Source organism: Cyclopterus lumpus, chromosome 6 (assembly GCF_009769545.1).
Source record: "Cyclopterus lumpus isolate fCycLum1 chromosome 6, fCycLum1.pri, whole genome shotgun sequence".
NCBI lineage: Eukaryota > Metazoa > Chordata > Actinopteri > Perciformes > Cyclopteridae > Cyclopterus > Cyclopterus lumpus.
In genome coordinates, this window is record NC_046971.1 from 25890595 (window position 1) to 25911725 (window position 21131).

At 39.4% G+C, this 21131-nt stretch overlaps 2 protein-coding genes across 2 annotated transcripts in view; one reads left to right on the forward strand and one right to left on the reverse strand.

The window, feature by feature from the left end:
- The window catches only part of vps9d1 (VPS9 domain containing 1), a 38898-nt gene extending 35096 nt beyond the window's left edge, over positions 1–3802 (forward strand). Inside the window, exon 17 of the mRNA XM_034535366.1 lies at positions 2036–3802. The gene's annotated coding sequence lies outside the window, so the exon portion shown is untranslated. The remainder of the gene's footprint in view (positions 1–2035) is intronic.
- A 7095-nt stretch (positions 3803–10897) lies between these two features.
- Positions 10898–20988, reverse strand: si:dkey-238o13.4 (uncharacterized protein LOC560780 homolog). Its single transcript, XM_034534701.1, has 6 exons — positions 20812–20988; positions 19825–19932; positions 18008–18147; positions 17723–17819; positions 12012–12136; positions 10898–11545 (listed from the first exon to the last, which is right to left on the reverse strand). Exons 1-6 carry the CDS (start codon positions 20894–20896, stop codon positions 11369–11371), a joined length of 732 nt encoding a protein of 243 aa, XP_034390592.1. The 5' UTR covers positions 20897–20988; the 3' UTR covers positions 10898–11368.
- Positions 20989–21131: the final 143 nt, after the last annotated feature.

Below are 21131 nucleotides of genomic sequence, written 5' to 3' on the forward strand. Positions count from 1 at the left end.
TGTGTTTGGACAGAACATGTACCGGCAGAGTGATCATGGCAGAAGAGTCCTTCCTGTTACGCTGCGGTGACGCCAAACACGTTGCAAATACTTTACTCTACTCTCAGGGCTTTACTTTACTCACAGGGCTTTACTTTACTCTACTCTCAGGGCTTTACTTTACTCACAGGGCTTTACTTTACTCTACTCTCAGGGCTTTACTTTACTCACAGGGCTTTACTTTACTCTCAGGGCTTTACTTTACACTCAGGGCTTTACTTTACTCTACTCTCAGGCTTTACTTTACTTTACTCTCAGGGCTTTACTTTACTCTACTCTCAGGGCTTTACTTTACTTTACTCTCAGGGCTTTACTTTACTCTACTCTCAGGGCTTTACTTTACTCACAGGGCTTTACTTTACTCTCAGGGCTTTACTTTACACTCAGGGCTTTACTTTACACTCAGGGCTTTACTTTACTCTCAGGGCTTTACTTTACACTCAGGGCTTTACTCTACTCTCAGGACTTTACTTTACTTTACTCTCAGGGCTTTACTTTACTCTACTCTCAGGGCTTTACTTTACTCTCAGGGCTTTACTCTACTCTCAGGGCTTTACTTTACACTCAGCGCTTTACTTTACTCTCAGGGCTTTACTCTACTCTCAGGGCTTTACTTTAATTTACTCTCAGGGCTTTACTTTACTCTACTCTCAGGGCTTTACTTTACTCACAGGGCTTTACTTTACACTCAGCGCTTTACTTTACTCTCAGGGCTTTACTTTACTCTCAGGGCTTTACTTTACTCACAGGGCTTTACTTTACACTCAGGGCTTTACTTTACACTCAGGGCTTTACTTTACTCTCAGGGCTTTACTTTACTCACAGGGCTTTACTTTACTCTCAGGGCTTTACTTTACTCTCAGGGCTTTACTTTACTCAGTGCTTTACTTTACTCTCAGGGCTTTACTTTACTCTCGGGGCTTTACTTTACTCTCGGGGCTTTACTTTACTCTACTCTCAGGGCTTTACTTTACTCTCAGGGCTTTACTTTACTCTACTCTCAGGGCTTTACTTTACTCTCAGGGCTTTACTTTACTCTCAGGGCTTTACTTTACTCTACTCTCAGGGCTTTACTTTACTCTCAGGGCTTTACTTTACTCTCAGGGCTTTACTTTACTCTCAGTGCTTTACTTTACTCTCAGGGCTTTACTTTACTCTCAGTGCTTTACTTTACTCTCAGGGCTTTACTTTACTCTTAGCGCTTTACTCGTCCGACTATTTGTGGTTTTAAAGGGGGGCGACTTTGGCAACTCATCGTTGGGTGACTCTTCCGCTTCGTTCCATTCCTGCTGCGCCATTCGCGTCTGTGCTTTGACTTTGCACAGAATCTACTCGCACAAACAATGTGCAGCGCTTCTTTGAACACAGCATTATTGTTCTTGTTTTTCTGATCTTCAGGATCGGAAGCTACGTTATGTAACAATTTAGTTCTTTGCATTACCAATGTACGAATGAATTGTAATGTGACTTTAAATAACGAGACCTTCCCCGAATTCCTGGTCCCCCATAACTGTGGACTGATTTCTCTGGAAAGGACAGCGCCAACATGGCTACTATAGCAATTACTGTCTTGAGTGGGTAACGTCAGCAAGTTCATCCGGGGTCCGTGTACCTTTTTAATACTTTGTTTATTGGATTCAGTCCAAAGTGGCAGCCAGACGGCCAGTACACCTCTGGGATGTAATGACGGCAAACCGTGTGTAAACTGAAATGGACGTTTCTAGAGTTGATTTTTCTAGTTCATAATATTGCTTTCAGTTAGAAGTTTATAGGAGTTTAATTCAAACTTACTACATTATTGGCGTCGCCAACAAATGCACTACTTCCTCCTGTTTGAGGAACATTTTCTAAACCGTATCTAATATTAGATGGCACAGTAAGAATACTTCTTGCCTTGTACTTTTTAATAGGAGGACAAAATCAGCTCAACCTAATGCTGATACTATTTAAATATATTGCCAGTGCAGAGAGTAATGTATACTATTCTGTATTGTAGGCCACTGCGGTCCGATGAGATCCTCCTGCCGGCTCATCCCGACTTCCCCGCTGCGCTACAGAGACCACAGCTGGACCTGCAGCTCCTCCATGCATGTTATCTTGTACACGCAAAGACGTACTGTACATTTAACGAAAGGACTTCCTTTGGCTCTCTTTGCAGGGCCAAACCCCGCCTCAGGGTCTCCAAACCAATCGGACCTCTGAGGATGTGCTTTCAAACTGTAAGGCACCCTGGATGGTTAAAGGGACTGTATGGGGGTGGTGTCTTCCTGGGGAAACCTTTTGATGAGGGAAGCCATTGATATGAATGCTTCCAAAGGAATGCCTGCAATATGGTTTACTAATGAGGGAACGTATTTGTAAACCTTATTGCAAGTGCTTTTCTTCCCCGAGTGAAGAAGCCAACCACGCATGCTTCAACTGCATTTTGTTATACTCAGAGTATGGTAGTAACATTGTATTTGATTATACTACCTGTGGCCTATTTCATGTTTTCCTTTTTTACAAAAAAAACATTCAAACTTATCATTTAAGACAGTGGTTGCATTTCTTTGTGCGAGTGTATGTGTTTTTTTTAAGACATCCAAATGATAAATACAAAATAAGATGCACTTTGGGTATTTGAACCACTCTGGGGTGAGGCTACACTGGAGGAAGACTTTCCGTTGACCCAGATCTCTTAGCCTCCGGGTGAGAGACGGCCATCGTCTGATGTGAGACACTGGAGGAGCACAGGCATCTCTGTTCACGTGGAACAGCACTGTCAGCAATGAGGCACACCGAATAGGGTGAGGTAGTACTTTAAGGTAGGTAGTAACACAGTTGCACTTTATTAGGTGGTCCACTTTATGTGTGTGTGTGTGTGTGTGTGAGAGAGAGAGATGCTTGTAAGACTATTGTGTCCAGAGGCCACAGGGAAACTGTTTTAGTGCCTAGATTCTAAATCCACAAACCGTCATGATATAAGCTCAAAGGTCACCTCATTATTTCTTCTTTTCACTGCTGTGTCAATGCTTCCATTTACATCTCCAGTTTACTCAAATTCACAACCATAGAATGGGAGCTAAATGGCCACCTATATATTTGGAAATGGAATATCCACCTGTAGATTTTAGGGTGCCTAGAAAATATCATAGACTGATGTTTGTCCAAAAAATATACATACATTTGTCGTTGAAGCCGTTTGGTTTTAAATGTCGACACCAAAGTGGACGTTTACTTGAACAGATCTGGTGTTACATTTTTTATATCGTTTTTAGCCCGTTATCCTCCAGTAGATGATGGTCAGTGATTTACATTCTACTTGAGGTGGAATAAATTGGCGGCTAAAATATGCAAAACATTTTGTGTTGAAGACCTTAAGCAGACTTTTCATTCGATGTCATCCAGTTTTATATGTTGTCATTTTATTATGTTCGGTTTGTTTGTTTGAATTTAATATTTAAAATTTTATTTTTATTTAGCATGGGTCCAAAAGATGTCCTGAAACTGTTACGGAGTCACTCCCTATTGTTTTGTGACATGAACACCAAAAACAGACTTATGTCTATGTAATAAATATGAACACTTATATTGAAAAGAATATTTTCCAAAGTGGATTAAGCCACTACATTCATTTCAATGTCATGTACATTTTGCATTGCTTTTGAACACTGGAAATAAATGTTGTTAATCAACTGTTTTACTGTGAAAGGTGGGGAATGTAAGAATGGGATCGATGAACTTATGTTTGAGAAATGGGTAAATAAAGAACATAACTATTTAAGTCAAATGTGGTGTTTGACTCAACAGCTGACCTTATAGATCCAACTGGGTCACAACTCTATTATCACCATAGATGTCTGTTCAGGTGTTTCATTTGAATGGGAACACCAACTCTTTTTCTGGTGTAGTATGGGGACACAGTGAGTGTTTTACTACATTGTTGCATCAACGTAGAACTTTTTACATTTTATTTCCAACAAAAACAGCAGAGACAAACAACTTCACGCCATTCTTTTCTAACAATTCGTACTGTCTCTTTAAGGTGTAAAGAACTAGCATTCAATGCAGTGTCAATTATTCTAGCTGTTTAACAGCTAGCTTAAACACCACATGCTAACCCCTCACGTGACACCGTGTGGCAGCGTCTCTAGCGGAGCCGCCCGGTCCACGTGGCCACGGCGCTGCCGTTCGATCGGGACCAATTGGTGCATATTGTTGAGAGAAGATTTACATCTGCTGATCGGAAATCCATCTCGAAGGCGTCAAATGTCCCAATGTCGCTCAATTGTGTTGTTTTCAAGAGTTGTCTACAACTTTGTTCCGGTTGTCGAGACCCGTTCAACAGGAAGGTTATTTTAGGTGTTCATCACGTGATGTTACGCTACGCAGCGTTGTTGTCACAATGAAACCGCACGTGTCTGTAATCAGCATGACGATCCATCTTTTAGAGGTCAACTTTGTGTTAATGATGAAGAACCTAAGCAGTCAGTTCATATTTGACCTACTGTACTAAAGATCTTCCACCTAAAGGGCAGATTTGATGACATGACATAACGCTACGAATCTCCAGTTAAGTGAGGCTTCCTGTTTCCACGTCACGACAGACAGACGGTGTGTGAGTGGAAGAAACTCCTTTTAATATTTCAATATTATGGAAGAAGTACTCAATCAATACGTAAAGTAGTAATACTGCAGAGTGGAATACTGTTACATTAAAGGTAAAGTAAACAAGTATTAACATCCAAATTAAAGTGGGCTTTCAAATGTAAAAGTTCTCACTATGCAGAATATGATATAGTATATTAATGGATTATAACCATTGAAGCATTACTGTTCATCACTTTAATGTTGCTGCTGGTTTGGTGGAGCTTATTGTCACTACTTTATATAGCGACAGGAAGTTTAATTAATAATATTATATCGTGTACTTTGGACATTAAGGTGCCAGACTGCATCCAAAAGCAAAAGAAGAGAGCGTATTTATTGTAAATAGAAAAACAACCCTGTGGACCCACCTACTGAAACCGCAGAGCCTACATCTTTATATAAAGGCACAGGAGCGAAAACTAAGCTTTTTTTCCTCTTCACTTTTCTGTCCTGATGTGACTCTTGAGAGCTCCAGAGGTGGCAGGTGTGGTGAACTGTCACATGTTGGCCCCTAAACCCCTTCACAAGACCACATTTTGAACCAGTTAGTCCACGATGGAGTTTCTCCGTGTGACATGCAGGCGCACATCTGTGTTTACTTGTATTTACTGCGTTGTCAGTGATGGCGTGACTTCTCCTCAAAGCTGTGTGAGCCTGTATCGATCATCTCTCCAGCACCAGCGTGCAGGCAGCTGCTATTGAATAGATCACCTTCTGCCCCAAAGGTATGACTAGACTCCAGGCCAGGGAAAGATGATACCTCACTCGGGACCAACCCCCCTCCCCCCACACAAACTCCTGCCTCTAGCTAAACCGTCTATCAGCGGTGTGGCCTGGTCAGGGAACGCGTCATTTCTTTCCAGAAACTAAAAAGCTGCACCGCCGCTCTGGCGAGTTCTCGCTGAGCTCTCACGAGGATCACAGCTTGTTTTTCCATCTGGTTTTCAATTCCTCTGGTCTCAGCCACTCAAAGTTTTTTAATCGAAAGCAGAGGAGCAATTTGACACCCTCCTCCTCTTCCCTGGTTGCCACCATTTCCGTGTTCTAACAATAATTTGTTCTATCGACCGCATGAATGTCTGAGCTGAACCATCTTAGAGCTGCTACTTGCTACTCGGCACCAAACACAAAGTACAGCAGAGGTTTCAGTTTAGTCTTTAGTCATAAATCAGGCTACAGGAGAACTTAAGATTTTGACCTCATGATTGCATTTGATAAAAAGTCAGAGGCTCACAAAAGGGATTACAACCCATCCCGAGGGGAAGATGAGTATCTGAAACAAAGTTCATGACAATCTGGTTATTAAGATCATGTCACTAACGACTTCATGGTGGAGGGAGTCGGGAGAAATGTTTGTCCAAACGTGTTGTAGCAACCCGTCATGTAGATTCTGTATCCAACTCTCTACCTCCTTCCATTTCATGGATTGTGGAGTTCCATTCATACATTGTCATATTCATGTAATGTGTTTATGTAACTTTGTAAATGCTGTTCATTCTGGTCACATGACATCTATTCTTCTGTCCATCCGGGGAGAGGGATCCTCCTCTGTTGCTCTCCTGAAGGTTTCTTCCCTTTTTTCCCTGTCAAAGGTTATTTTTGGGGAGTTTTTCCTGATCCGATGTGAGGTCAAAGGTCAGGGATGTCGTATGTGTACAGATTGTAAAGCCCTCTGAGGGGAGTTTGTAATTTGTGATATTGGGCTATACAAAATAAACTGAATTGAATTTAATTGAATAACAAGTGAGACCTGTCAATCACCTTGTAGCCCCGCCCGAAAGCATCCCCTGCTTTATGGTCTGTTTGACTCTAAATGACCATAATTTACTAAATGAACATCACGCTGTATTGAAGAAGACTTGAAACTAGAGATTGAGACCAAAAACTAATGTTTACAATGTTTACTGAGGGAATAAATCAAGAGAAGTAGAGTCATTTATATAGACTTCTATACAACCAGAGGAGTCACCCCCTGGTGGCCAGGGGAGAGAATGCAGCTTTAACACATGAAGCATAGACTTCTATACAACCAGAGGAGTCACCCCCTGGTGGCCAGGGGAGAGAATGCAGCTTTAACACATGAAGCATAGACTTCAATACAACCAGAGGAGTCGCCCCCTGGTGGTCAGTAGAGAGAATGCAGCTTTAACACATGAAGCATAGACTTCTATACAACCAGAGGAGTCGCCCCCTGGTGGTCAGGGGAGAGAATGCAGCTTTAACACATGAAGCATAGACTTCTATACAACCAGAGGAGTCGCCCCCTGGTGGTCAGGGGAGAGAATGCAGCTTTAACACATGAAGCATAGACTTCTATACAACCAGAGGAGTCGCCCCCTGGTGGTCAGGGGAGAGAATGCAGGTTTACACTTGTTTTCACTCTTCGGAACCAGAGGTTACCGTTTGGATATATCACTGGATAGGTGAATGTTTTGACCTACTGGTGGCGCGTCACTTGGGGGAACACAACAGCCATAGCGATTCATCCTCTGGGCACCATTGATATCTAAACTAAAGTCCCCATCTCTTCCTCTTCTAGGAACGATGGTATTCACCTCAAAAAGCTGGGTAGCCGCCTGCTCGTCTGACTATTCACTCTTCACCAACACACAGGGTTGCCAGGTCTGTGTGACAAAACCAGCCCTATAGCAGAACTCAAAATATGCCCGTGCCAAACCATATACACTGCTTTTAAAGTCCAACAGCATTGCTATCATTGCCAAATGTATTGTAATATCTACAAAGTAACACCAAATGTTTAGTATGCCAGCATTAAAAGCAGTTTTCCCTAAACAGTTATTTCACCTAGGTCCTAAAATGGCCTTGTGTAATTAGATACAGTATATTATCATCAATAAAATATAGCTCTGTGAACGTGTAGACCAATTCACTGACGGACAAACTAACCTGTTGCTTTGCTGATCTGGAGTCGGTTTGGTAGGATTTGGGTATAAATAAATTATTTCATTTAAAATATGGATTTTTATTTAAAGATATTCATGTAATTTGCATGCAAAATAGGTCTACCCGAACCAGCGGACAAAAAATTCACCCCGCGGCAACACTTGAAAAGTAGCCCGACCGCGGGAAAACCGCGGTCCTGCCAACACACCGCCTCCTCTTCTTCTACGCTGCTGCCCCCCAGCACTGTTTGCCACGACAGCTCCCCCTACTGGCCTGATCTGTCATTAACACTCATCTGCAGCTCTCCCCATTGTGACTATTGTGACAGAACAGACACTTCGCCACTCCCACACCGCATTCACAGATCCATAAACAGAAACCACCTCTCTTACATCCGTCCCAGTGATGTCCACATCGGCTCCCAGTGCAAGTTCATCATCTGCAAACCCGCCCCCCCAAACCCAACCCAACCTTCCTCTGATGGCCCAGAGGAAGAATTGCAGCTGTTTACCACCAACGCATAAAAAACAGCCTGATTACAATCCAAACCCCATCCTCATTTGAACACCTGACATTCAAACTCTCTGGTCCTAAACCCCTTATCTCTATTATGTACCGCCCCCCCAAACCCAACCCTACCTTCCTCTCTGAATTCCTGACCCAGCTCTGCTCCCTCTCACCTTCCATCCTGCTGCTCGGTGACCACAACATCCACTCCTCTGATTGGAAAACAGCCACCGAGTTTCTGGACATGCACATCAAGTTCCCCACCCACAACCACGGCCACACCCTGGACCTGGTCTGCTCCACAGGACTCCGCATCAATCACCTCTCTGGCTCTGACCATCTCCGACCACCTAGCCATCATCATGGACATGACATCCCAGACCCCAAACAGACGCGCACCATGACCCTGCTAAGTCCACCTGCCCCTCATCCCCGTCAGCCTGTCTCGCTGCAGAAGCCTCCACCCTCCAGTCCTCGTTTAGCCCCTCCCCCACAGACCTGGTCTACCTCTCCAATAACACGCTGTCCTCCTCCTGCCTTGATCAGCTTGCCCTCTCACAACCAGAACCGTCTTTCACCCACACTCAAAACCAGACTCACAGTACACACCAATACAAGCTGGCTCTCAACACGCTCCACCTACTACTCATGCATCATCCACTCTGGCTCCACCAACCCCAAAGGTCCTCTTCTCCACAATAAATAAACTCTCTCCCCATCACCTCAGACATTCTCCGTCACTCGCCACTTTGAAAACATTATTTAAAACTCATTTATTTAAATCTGCTTTTAAGCTGTGATGCTAGTTAAGTTAAGTTATTTTGTTTCTTACTGTTACGCAATCTCTCTTGTGTACATTGTTATTCCGTCTATTGTTTGTTTTTACAATGTAAAGTGCCTTGAGTACCTTTTAAATATATAATACAAATAAAATGTATTCTTCTTCTTCTTAAAGCAAACAGTTGTTGAGCCATTTCACAAGAAACCCAAAGTCATCCTCGTGGTGGCACTATAGGAGATGGTGATGAGATATTTCAGTTTGATTGGCGTCTCTAGATTCATGCTGCTACGCAGAAAAATTCAAAATTCCCCAATATTCTTTTGACTAATAGTTTGCCGCTCTCCTGTTCCCACATCAAAGCCAACGTTTTCTCTCATTTCATTCAATCCGTTCATCGTTTCCAACCGATCGTGGCCCCTCGTTCCCTCAAACAAAAGCCCGTTTTCTTTTCCTATTCGAATGAGATGAGTCATCGTCCGAGGGAAAACACGTCCGTTTGTTAGGGTGTGTTTGACCTCTTCAGGGAGGGGAGAAGGGATGGAGAGATGGAGAGGAAGTGGGGCCCGATGGGTTCTCCCCCGCGGATTAATTATAATTTGGCCTAATTGAGCTGTCAGCCGACAAGTTAAAAACAAAACCGGGGACCCCCCCCCCCCCCCGCACTACTACTCTCGCTTTCCCCCCTCTGACTTCTTGTCTGATCCCATCACCCTCCCCTATAGGGGCCAGATATAATATAATAGCCCAACTCTTCAGTGCAGGCATCTTTATCGGCATGACACATTTGCATACTTGTTGTGGAAGCATGTATACGTCAAGGGGACAAGACAACAATGCCCCCTCTGATACTGCAGGCCGTCTCCAAACTTCTGTTTGGTTTATCTAAGGCACGTACCGGCCCAAATAAGGGGGCCTATAGGGGGTCGGTGCCAGAGCCGTACTACTGTCCCCATGGAGACACAATAACCTGGGCTTTAACTTTAACCGCATTGGACACCCAGGAGCCATAATGTGGCACATATCTTGTTTATTTGTATTTGAATGCATATTTTAACTTAACTTGTGACCTGATTGAGTGTGACTACTCTGGTGAGGGGTCAGTATGCTCCAAACAAAGTGCTCGTCGGATCGCCCAACAGTATCTGAAACCCCCGCACCAGGCCCGTAGAGATCACCCCCACAGGGCCTCGCAGGGACAGGGGGCCTCGCGTGGCAATTTTTTAATTTTTAAATGTATTTATTTATTTATTTTTTAATCCAACACTAGCCAGCGCACTCGGCCGTATTGCGGCTACGTGTCGGCTGACTCGGCTGTGTTCCGGCTCGATGCGGCCAAATGTGAGCCACCTTTGGCACATTTCACCGTTGCCATGTCTGGCCCAGGTGTAGCTGTTACGGACATGGGCAGATTCTGTCTGAGACATGGCAACCGGTTTATCGGCTGCCGAATCTGGGCCGAATAATGTAATAAATAAATAATATTACATTACGTAATAACAATAAGATATCCCTCAAAGTTGTCTCTCATATAAAGCTACACAATAAAAAAAAGTATTTTAAACTGGCTTTATAAGTTTTAAATAATAGTTGTAAAGGCAATCGTAACAGGCATCCACTAGGGCCTCCTGCTACGCGGACTGGTGTTATTGTTGGGCCGCGGTGTATTCTGGGAAATTACAAGTCTTTCTTTATGGGGGGGGGGGCCCTCTCAGGGTTATTCTGCAGGGGAGTCTCATGTGTTTCCGTTACGGCATTGCCCCGCACCTATGCGACATTGGGATCTGGCCTCTGCATTTGACAATTTCTCTCTTTTATAGTTCCCGTCACTTCAAAAGACGTACAAATCTGTTCATTTCAAGCTCCCCCAGGCATTATGGAGTATGTGTCAACAAATGCAGACAATCAGATCATCTCCAACTAAAACGCTCTGCATGTGGGCATACGACTGGATAAATGAGACTTGGATTATGTTAGAGTTTATAAACGGATGTTTTATTAAGTTTTAATGTGGTTTCTTTCTACTTTTTCGGATTCCAGTTCACCGTGGAAGCATGAGAGAAAAGGTTTCCGAGTGTGGTGAGTAATTGATATACAAATGATCATTTTGTTGTTGAAGAATTCCTTTAAGAGTTTTCTACCACACAGTATTTAGCAGATCCATAGAGATATGGCGGCATTACATTGGGTATGACACAGAAGACAGAACAGAACTGTGTGATAATATTTCTACAGCAGCAAGCAGCAATGAGAAGGTGAGTATTACAAATCATCTGCATACTTTTCGTTTTTTTTACAGACGAATTACAACGACACGTGCAGAGGAAACAGTTTACAGCAATCAGAGAACGAGCAGCTGAATTTACAGTTTTAGCTGAAACAATGGACATAAAGTCGGGCATGGATGGGTTTCCACTGAAACTAATGAACCGAAGACACTAAGTGTGTGTTTCAGGGGAGTTGAGCCAGAGTGGGAGCAGAAGACCTGTAGACGGTTGGGCTGGAGAGAGACTAAAGGTTCCCCTCCAGGAGGACAGTTTTTAAGTCTGCAGGGCAGCTGACGGTGAAGACGGAGTGGGATGTGCTTCGTCTTTCCACGAGGGTGGCAACGGCCTCGCCCAGGTCCAGGTGGCTCAGGTAGCCAGGAGCCATGCGCTCCGAGGTGGCCACACCGGTGTTGATCTTCACCTGCCGGGGCCGATCAATACAGCAAGGCAGGGATGAGTAGATGTGGGGGGGGGGGGACACACACAATGCCAATGAAAACACAATGATTCTTACATAGTTATGAATATCCTACAAAGTAATCCTTAATTGCAATTTATATGACCAGTGTGAGAAGAATGGTTTGGCACTGAACTGAAGTAGGAGCCTGGAAATAGTGCTCCCATCTCTCTCTAAATATATATAAAAAATATTTTAAAAAATAAGATATATATAAATAAAAAATTAAAAAGTCAAACAAGTGATTTATGGAGCAGATATGTATACTGTAGAATAGGGGAGTTTTATTTTTTTAATAATAAAACCGGTCAAAGTGCTGTATAAATACTGTTCAAGCATTAAAACGCCCCTTTGATCCACTTTAACACCAATAGAGACCGGAAGTCAGGTAAAACCCTTTCACTGGTGCTTTGTAACCACGAAGTCTCACCTGGTTGAGTTTGCAAGGCACCTCGGGGTACTCCTCACGCAGCACCTGGCAGAAGGCCAAGGTGCTGGCAGCGCCGACGGTCAGGAAGCCGGTACCGGGCATCAGTAACTTCTCCCCTGCTCCTCCTGTGGAACGGAGCAGAGGGTGGATATACATACCTATATACATATGTATGTCCATATATATACACTTCTATACATATGTATGTCCATATATATATATACATATATATATATGGACATACCTATATACATATGTATGTCCATATATATATATATATATATATATATATATATATATATATATATATATATATATATATATATATATATATATATATATATATATATATATATATATATATATATATATATATATATATATATATATATATATATATATATATATATATATGTATGTCCATATATATACACTTCTATACATACCTATATACATATGTATGTCCATATATATATACATATATATATATATGGACATACCTATATACATATGTATGTCCATATATATATACATATATATATGTATGTCCATATATATACACTTCTATACATACCTATATACATATGTATGTCCATATATATACACTTCTATACATATATATATATACATATGTATGTCCATATACACTTCTATACATACCTATATACATATGTATGTCCATATATACATTTCTATACATACCTATATACATATGTATGTCCATATATACACTTCTATACATATGTATATATATGTATAGAAGTGTATATATATGGACATACATATGTATATATATGTCCATATATATACACTTCTATACATATATATACATATGTATGTCCATATATATACACTTCTATACATACCTATATATACATATGTATGTCCATATATATACACTTCTATACATATGTATGTCCATATATATACACTTCTATACATATATATATATACATATGTATGTCCATATACACTTCTATACATACCTATATATACATATGTATGTCCATATATATACACTTCTATACATACCTATATATACATATGTATGTCCATATATATACACTTCTATACATATATATACATATGTATGTCCATATATATACACTTCTATACATATATATATATGTATGTCCATATATACACACTTCTATACATACCTATATATACATATGTATGTCCATATATATACACTTCTATACATACCTATATATACATATGTATGTCCATATATATACACATATATATACACACTTCTATACATACCTATATACATATGTATGTCCATATATATACACTTCTATACATACCTATATACATATGTATTTCCATATATATACACTTCTATACATACCTATATATACATATGTATGTCCATATATATACACATATATATACACACTTCTATACATACCTATATACATATGTATGTCCATATATATACACTTCTATACATACATATGTATGTCCATATATATACACTTCTATACATATATATACATATGTATGTCCATATATACACACTTCTATACATACCTATATATACATATGTATGTCCATATATATACACTTCTATACATACCTATATATACATATGTATGTCCATATATATACACTTCTATACATATATATACATATGTATGTCCATATATATACACTTCTATACATACATATATATGTATTTCCATATATATACACTTCAATACATACCTATATACATATGTATGTCCATATATATACACTTCTATACATATGTATGTCCATATATATACACTTCTATACATATGTATGTCCATATATATACACTTCAATACATACCTATATACATATGTATGTCCATATATATACACTTCTATACATATATATATATACATATGTATGTCCATATACACTTCTATACATACCTATATATACATATGTATGTCCATATATATACACTTCTATACATACCTATATATACATATGTATGTCCATATATATACACTTCTATACATATATATACATATGTATATCCATATATATACACTTCTATACATATATATATATATGTATGTCCATATATACACACTTCTATACATACCTATATATACATATGTATGTCCATATATATACACTTCTATACATACCTATATATACATATGTATGTCCATATATATACACATATATATACACTTCTATACATATGTATGTCCATATATATACACTTCTATACATACCTATATACATATGTATTTCCATATATATACACTTCAATACATACCTATATACATATGTATGTCCATATATATACACTTCTATACATATATATACATATGTATGTCCATATATACACACTTCTATACATACCTATATATACATATGTATGTCCATATATATACACTTCTATACATACCTATATATACATATGTATGTCCATATATATACACATATATATACACTTCTATACATATATATACATATGTATGTCCATATATATACACTTCTATACATACATATATACATATGTATTTCCATATATATACACTTCAATACATACCTATATACATATGTATGTCCATATATATACACTTCTATACATATATATGTCCATATATATACACTTCTATATATATATATATACATATGTATGTCCATATATATACACTTCTATACATACCTATATACATATGTATGTCCATATATATACACTTCTATACATATATATGTCCATATATATACACTTCTATATATATATACATATGTATGTCCATATATATACACTTCTAAACATACCTATATACATATGTATGTCCATATATATACAGTTCTATACATATATATATATATACATATGTATGTCCATATATATACAGTTCTATACATATATATATACATATGTATGTCCATATATATATACACTTCTATACATATATATATACATATGTATTTCCATATATAAACACTTCTATACATACCTATATACATATCTATGTCCATATATATACACTTCTATACATATATATGTCCATATATATACACACTTCTATACATATATATATATATACATATGTATGTCCATATATATACACTTCTATACATATATATATACATATGTATGTCCATATATATACACTTCTAAACATACCTATATACATATGTATGTCCATATATATACACTTCTAAACATACCTATATACATATGTATGTCCATATATATACACTTCTATACATATATATACATATGTATGTCCATGTGTATATATATATATACACTTCTATACATATATATATACATATGTATGTCCATATATATATATATACACTTATATACATATATATACATATGTATGTCCATATATATACACTTTTATACATATGTATGTCCATATATATACACTTCTATACATATATATATATATATATATACACATATGTATGTCCATATATATACACTTCTAAACATACCTATATACATATGTATGTCCATATATATACACTTCTATACATATATATACATATGTATGTCCATATATATACACTTCTATACATACCTATATATACATATGTATATCCATATATATACACTTCTAAACATACCTATATACATATGTATGTCCATGTATATACACTTCTATACATATATATACATATGTATGTCCATGTATATATATACACTTCTATACATATATATATACATATGTATGTCCATATATATATATATACACACTTCTATACATATATATATACATATGTATGTCCATATATATACACTTCTATACATATGTATGTCCATATATATACACTTCTATACATATGTATGTCCATATATATACACTTCTATACATATATACATATGTATGTCCATATATATACACTTCTATACATATATACATATGTATGTCCATATATATACACTTCTATACATATGTATGTCCATATATATATACACTTCTATACATATATATATATATATACATATGTATGTCCATATATATACACTTCTATACATACCTATATACATATGTATGTCCATATATATACACTTCTATACATATATATACATATGTATGTCCATATATATATACACTTCTATACATATATATATATGTATGTCCATATATACACACTTCTATACATACCTATATATACATATGTATGTCCATATATATATACACTTCTATACATACCTATATATACATATGTATGTCCATATATATATACACTTCTATACATATATATATATACACATATGTATGTCCATATATATATATACACTTCTATACATATATATATACACATATGTATGTCCATATATATATATACACTTCTATACATATATATATACACATATGTATGTCCATATATATATATATACACTTCTATACATATATATATATATACACACACTTCTATACATATGTATATATATATACATATGTATGTCCATGTATATATACTTCTATACATATATACTGTATATATATATATATATATATATATATATATATACATATGTATGTCCATATACATATATATATATACATATGTATGTCCATATAAGGATATATATATGATTTTTAAAATTATACTCCTGCATCCAGCCTCTGGCTTGGCCTCCTTCCCAATGGCCCTCCCTCTATTCCCTGTGCCTCCTGCCTCAAGCGCCTGGCCTCATTGGCTCTTTCACGATGCCTCCTGCTTTGGCCCTGGTCACATGACATTTATTCATCTGTCCATCCGGGGAGAGGGATCCTCCTCTGTTGCTCTCCTGAAGGTTTCTTCACTTTTTATCCCCTGAAAGGTTATTTTGGGGGAGTTTTTCCTGATCCGATGTGAGGTCAAAGGTCAGGGATGTCGTATGTGTACAGATTGTAAAGCCCTCTGAGGCAAATTTGTGATTTTGGGCTATACAAAATAAACTGAATTGAATAAATCAAAGCTGCACTAATCAGTTCTTTAAAATAAAAATGGATCCCATGACTAGCGCCCTTCTGGGCCGTTTACGCTCATTGATCGTTACTTTCCACCAGGGGCCTATTTTAGGGGGGGCTTTAACGAGTGTTACCTGTTTACATTCAGGTTTACCTGTAAGTCCAGGTAGTTACAGAATGTGTCTGTAGTTGTTAACGAGTGTTACCTGCTTACATTCAGGTTTACCTGTAAGTCCAGGTAGTTACAGAATGTGTCTCCATTCTTTGCATTAATATATATTATTATCATATTTTTTTCCATTGAATGGTATATTTGACACTGAACTAGTTCATCTTTATCTCAGTGATAGTGTCCAAATGAGCATAAAATCTCACTATGACCCTGAAATTCTGTCTCTTTATCATATACTGAATGAAGCAAAACTACAGAGCAACATCACACTCTGATTGAACCAATCTATGAACTGTCAGAAACGATGGATATCAGGGGCCCCAAGAAAAATGTGCGCGCACACATTCACCAGGGTGACACTCCCCTTGGGGCTTAGCCCCCCCTTTCTTGGAGCCCTACAAACGCCCCTGGTGACACCCTCAACTTCCCTCCTCTGGTTCACTCTCACGGCTCCATCAGCAGCTGCTCTGTGAAGAGGCTCTGATTACCTCACTGTACACTGGCTGTGGATCACTCACTCACACTGCATGAGCTTTTGTTTGTGGCTTCTGTGTGTGGAAAACTAAAGCAATTCAGTTCAGTCCTGCACCACATGACGCACATGGGAGAGTCTGTGCTGTTGAAGTCACCTGTTATGAAGGAGTAGGTACAGTTGGAGTCGTCCCTCACCAACGGGAAGAATGCCTTCCAGGAGACAAATGTGCTGAAAAGTAAGGTCTCGATTACCTGATAAGAGATGAAATATGACAGACAAGAATCAGAATTTCATTCTTGTAATAGGAGAAAAAAGCAACACCATGATGTAACAGGAGGACCTGGACATACTGACCACAACTATGAAGATTAATCGTACAACTACCATTACTGCCACCTGTGTAACTATTAAAAGCAATACAAGATGTGTGTGTGCTCACCCAGTCTAGGTCCTTGAGGGACTGAGTGTGTGGAGGGCCTCCCTGCCACCAGCTGAAGCCCAGAGAGGAGACGATGTCTGTCACCTTGCCCACCGCCTTCAGCAGGGCCTGCTTCGCCTGCTCTGCTCCCTCCTCTGACCCTGGAACAGGACGAGAAGACTTCAGGAGAGGAAAGGCTTCCAGTTCACCACTGTATGGCCCTACCGAGCACAGGCCCAGGCACCAACGTGACATCTCTTTGGGTTTATGCAACACAGTTAAGAGTAACTAGAGAGCTGCGCTCACTAAATGCGGGGCTACTCGTGGTTCCTAGAGCCAGAGCAAGAGCCTTCAGTTATCAAGCTCCTCTTTTATGGAACCAGCTTCCACTTTCAGTCCGGGAGGCAGACACAGTCACCTCATTCAAGAATAGACTTAAGACTTTCCTCTTTAATAGTGCTTATAGTTAGGGCTGAATCAGGTTTGCCCTGGTCCAGCCCCTTGATATGCTGCTATAGGCTTATAGGCTGCTGGGGGATGTTTTAGGATACACTGAGCACCTATCTCATCTTCTCTCTCTCCTTATGGATGAATTCACATCTCTCCATTGCACCTTACTAACTCCTGGCTGTGTCTGAAGCTGGTCCTGGGTCTTTGCCCCTGCTTCCTGCATCCAGTCCCTGGATTAGACCTGGCCTCCTTCTCTGTGCCTCCTGCCTCAAGGGCCTGGCCTTCCTCTTTCTGTTTCATGGATTGTGGAGGTCTGGATCGTGGTCCATGCCTACTACTAATTATGAATAATTTCGGTCATATTCATGTAATGTTTATGTAACTCTAACTCTGTTCATCTGTACACATGACATATATTGCTTCTGTCCATCCGGGGAGAGGGATCCTCCTCTGTTGCTCTCCTGAAGGTTTCTTCCCTTTTTGCCCTGTGAAAGGTTATTTTTGGGGAGTTTTTCCTGATCCGATGTGAGGTCAAAGGTCAGGGATGTCGTATGTGTACAGATTGTAAAGCCCTCTGAGGCAAATCTGAATTTTGTGATTTTGGGCTATACAAAATAAACTGAATTGAATTGAACTTAAACATCCTAATAAGATCTCTTGCAACCACCTTTGGGTCCCGACCCAGTGTTTGGGAATGACGAGACAAATTGCCAAGTTTAGCTGAAACAAAAGCTTCTGAGACATTGAATCCTACTGACTTTTTACAATTTTGGCTCAGAATGAAATATTTGAAATATAGAAAACACTATTGGTTGGATTGACATGACATTTGATATAGGCATTCATGTTCCCCCTCGGGATGAATTCTAAAAATGTACTTTAAAAAAATCAACCTGTGTGCTTTGGCTTATACCTGCAAAACTTATAACTTTCCCCATCAGCCTCAGCTGCAATTTGTGTTTACTGCAATTAGCATATGTTAGCATGCTATCACACTCAACCAAGACTGTGAATGTGGCCAACATCATACTCGCTAAACACAAGCAAAATTCTCATCGTAGGAATGTTATCGTGCTTAAAAAGTACAGCTTCACAGACGTAAGACTGGTTGTTATAACACTAGGTTCTAATGCATAGTACAAAAGTAAAATCATCTTTATTTATTTGTACAAGTGGATCCATAAAATCTGAATTGGTGTAATGATATGTTAGTATAACGTTACATTGCAACACACACTTTGCAATGGTAAAGCCGCTCAGTGACACTGGAAGTATCATCCAATGGTATTAGAGGGGCTTCCAATAGATGCTGAGAGCAAACGATCCACCCACAAAGGAGATGGGAGACAAAGAAACGTAAGAATGGAAGGATGCGTAACCCGACTTACCCACATTCCCCACTATCGTGGTGAGGTGGTCCTTTGTGCTGGGAGAGACGAATGATCGGAGCCTCTCCAGCCGGTCGCTGTCCCTGGAGATCACTGCGACTTTGAACCCTTTCACACATCAGACACACACATTACACACTGTTCATATGTTGTGCAGACAGACACAAACCAGCACCTTTAGCACACATGATCCCTGTCACATGAATATGAACATTCACCAACAGTCTGAATCTGTCTATCAAGGCCATCAGAGGGATGAATGTGACAGATGGACATGCAATGTGAATCCAAAGTCCAGGGCACTCTCATCACAGCATGCAGCGCTGTCTCCTCCACTGCCTCATGCCTCTGCATGCAGCTTTGGGACTGAAGCAGCTTTGGGACTGAAACAGCCTCTGAACAGGGATGAAGAGCCCAAATAACGCTCTTAATTGTCTTAAAATTATAAATATTGTTGATCAAACCATTGGCAGAAACATCCAACATATGACGGAAACCAAAACGCACGTGTCATAATATCACAACACATAGTTAAAACACATATATTTAAGTTGTTTTTTTTCAGGGTTAGCGTTTGACATACTGCGCGCGCATGCGAATGTACATCACAGCATATATCTCAGATATTTGCTGTGATGTAATCCTTTTGCGGAGACTTCACGCACGCGGACGCGCCATCAAGGTCAGTTTACTAGTCAGCCATTTAACAATTCAATTTAAAGACTTAAAGTATTAAAATGACTCCCCCCAAAAAGTCTCCTCTTCACTTTATCATGATTGAATTACCCCCTGCGTAATATCCGCGAGACGGTCCCCGGTGCGTAAAACCAGGGTGGACAGACTCCATATTAATGTGGATGCCAGATTTGACATAGAAAATGTGATGTCTTCATATTTCCTCAAAGAATGGATTGAGAATATTCCCGGTCTCCGAGCAGCAGAGAAAGCTGTCATTGGCGTCTCCAGGGAGCCTCCTGGTCCGCTTACCTTTGTCCAGCAGTGCTTTAACTATCCCGGAGCCCACCGTGCCCGCTCCTCCGAGAGCTAACGCTACCCTGTCCGAGTTTGACATGCTGGCTGCCGCTGTACAGGCGGAGGATGGAAGAACACTGTGTGTGTGCGTGTGTGTGCGCTGAAAGGGAAGCTGCAGACTTGTGCAGAGCACCTCGGCGACCCGGGGTGCTTTAAAGTAAACTCAGGGGCCAGTCACGCCCTTGGTGTCACTGAGGCCACGCCTGCAGCTCACCGCTGGCTTCATCCCGGGACAGTGTGCGTGTGCGTTTACCATTTTATTAAAAGTGTCGATA

Bases quoted from the DNA above. Each gene is read 5' to 3' on its own strand.
- si:dkey-238o13.4 (XM_034534701.1), bottom strand. From the start codon at position 20,896: ATGTCAAACTCGGACAGGGTAGCGTTAGCTCTCGGAGGAGCGGGCACG. The intron at 12,137-17,722 runs GTGACTTCAACA...TCCGTTCCACAG, and splicing joins TACCTACTCCTTCATAACAG to GAGGAGCAGGGGAGAAGTTA. The intron at 11,546-12,011 runs GTGAGACTTCGT...CGGCCCCGGCAG, and splicing joins TGCCTTGCAAACTCAACCAG to GTGAAGATCAACACCGGTGT.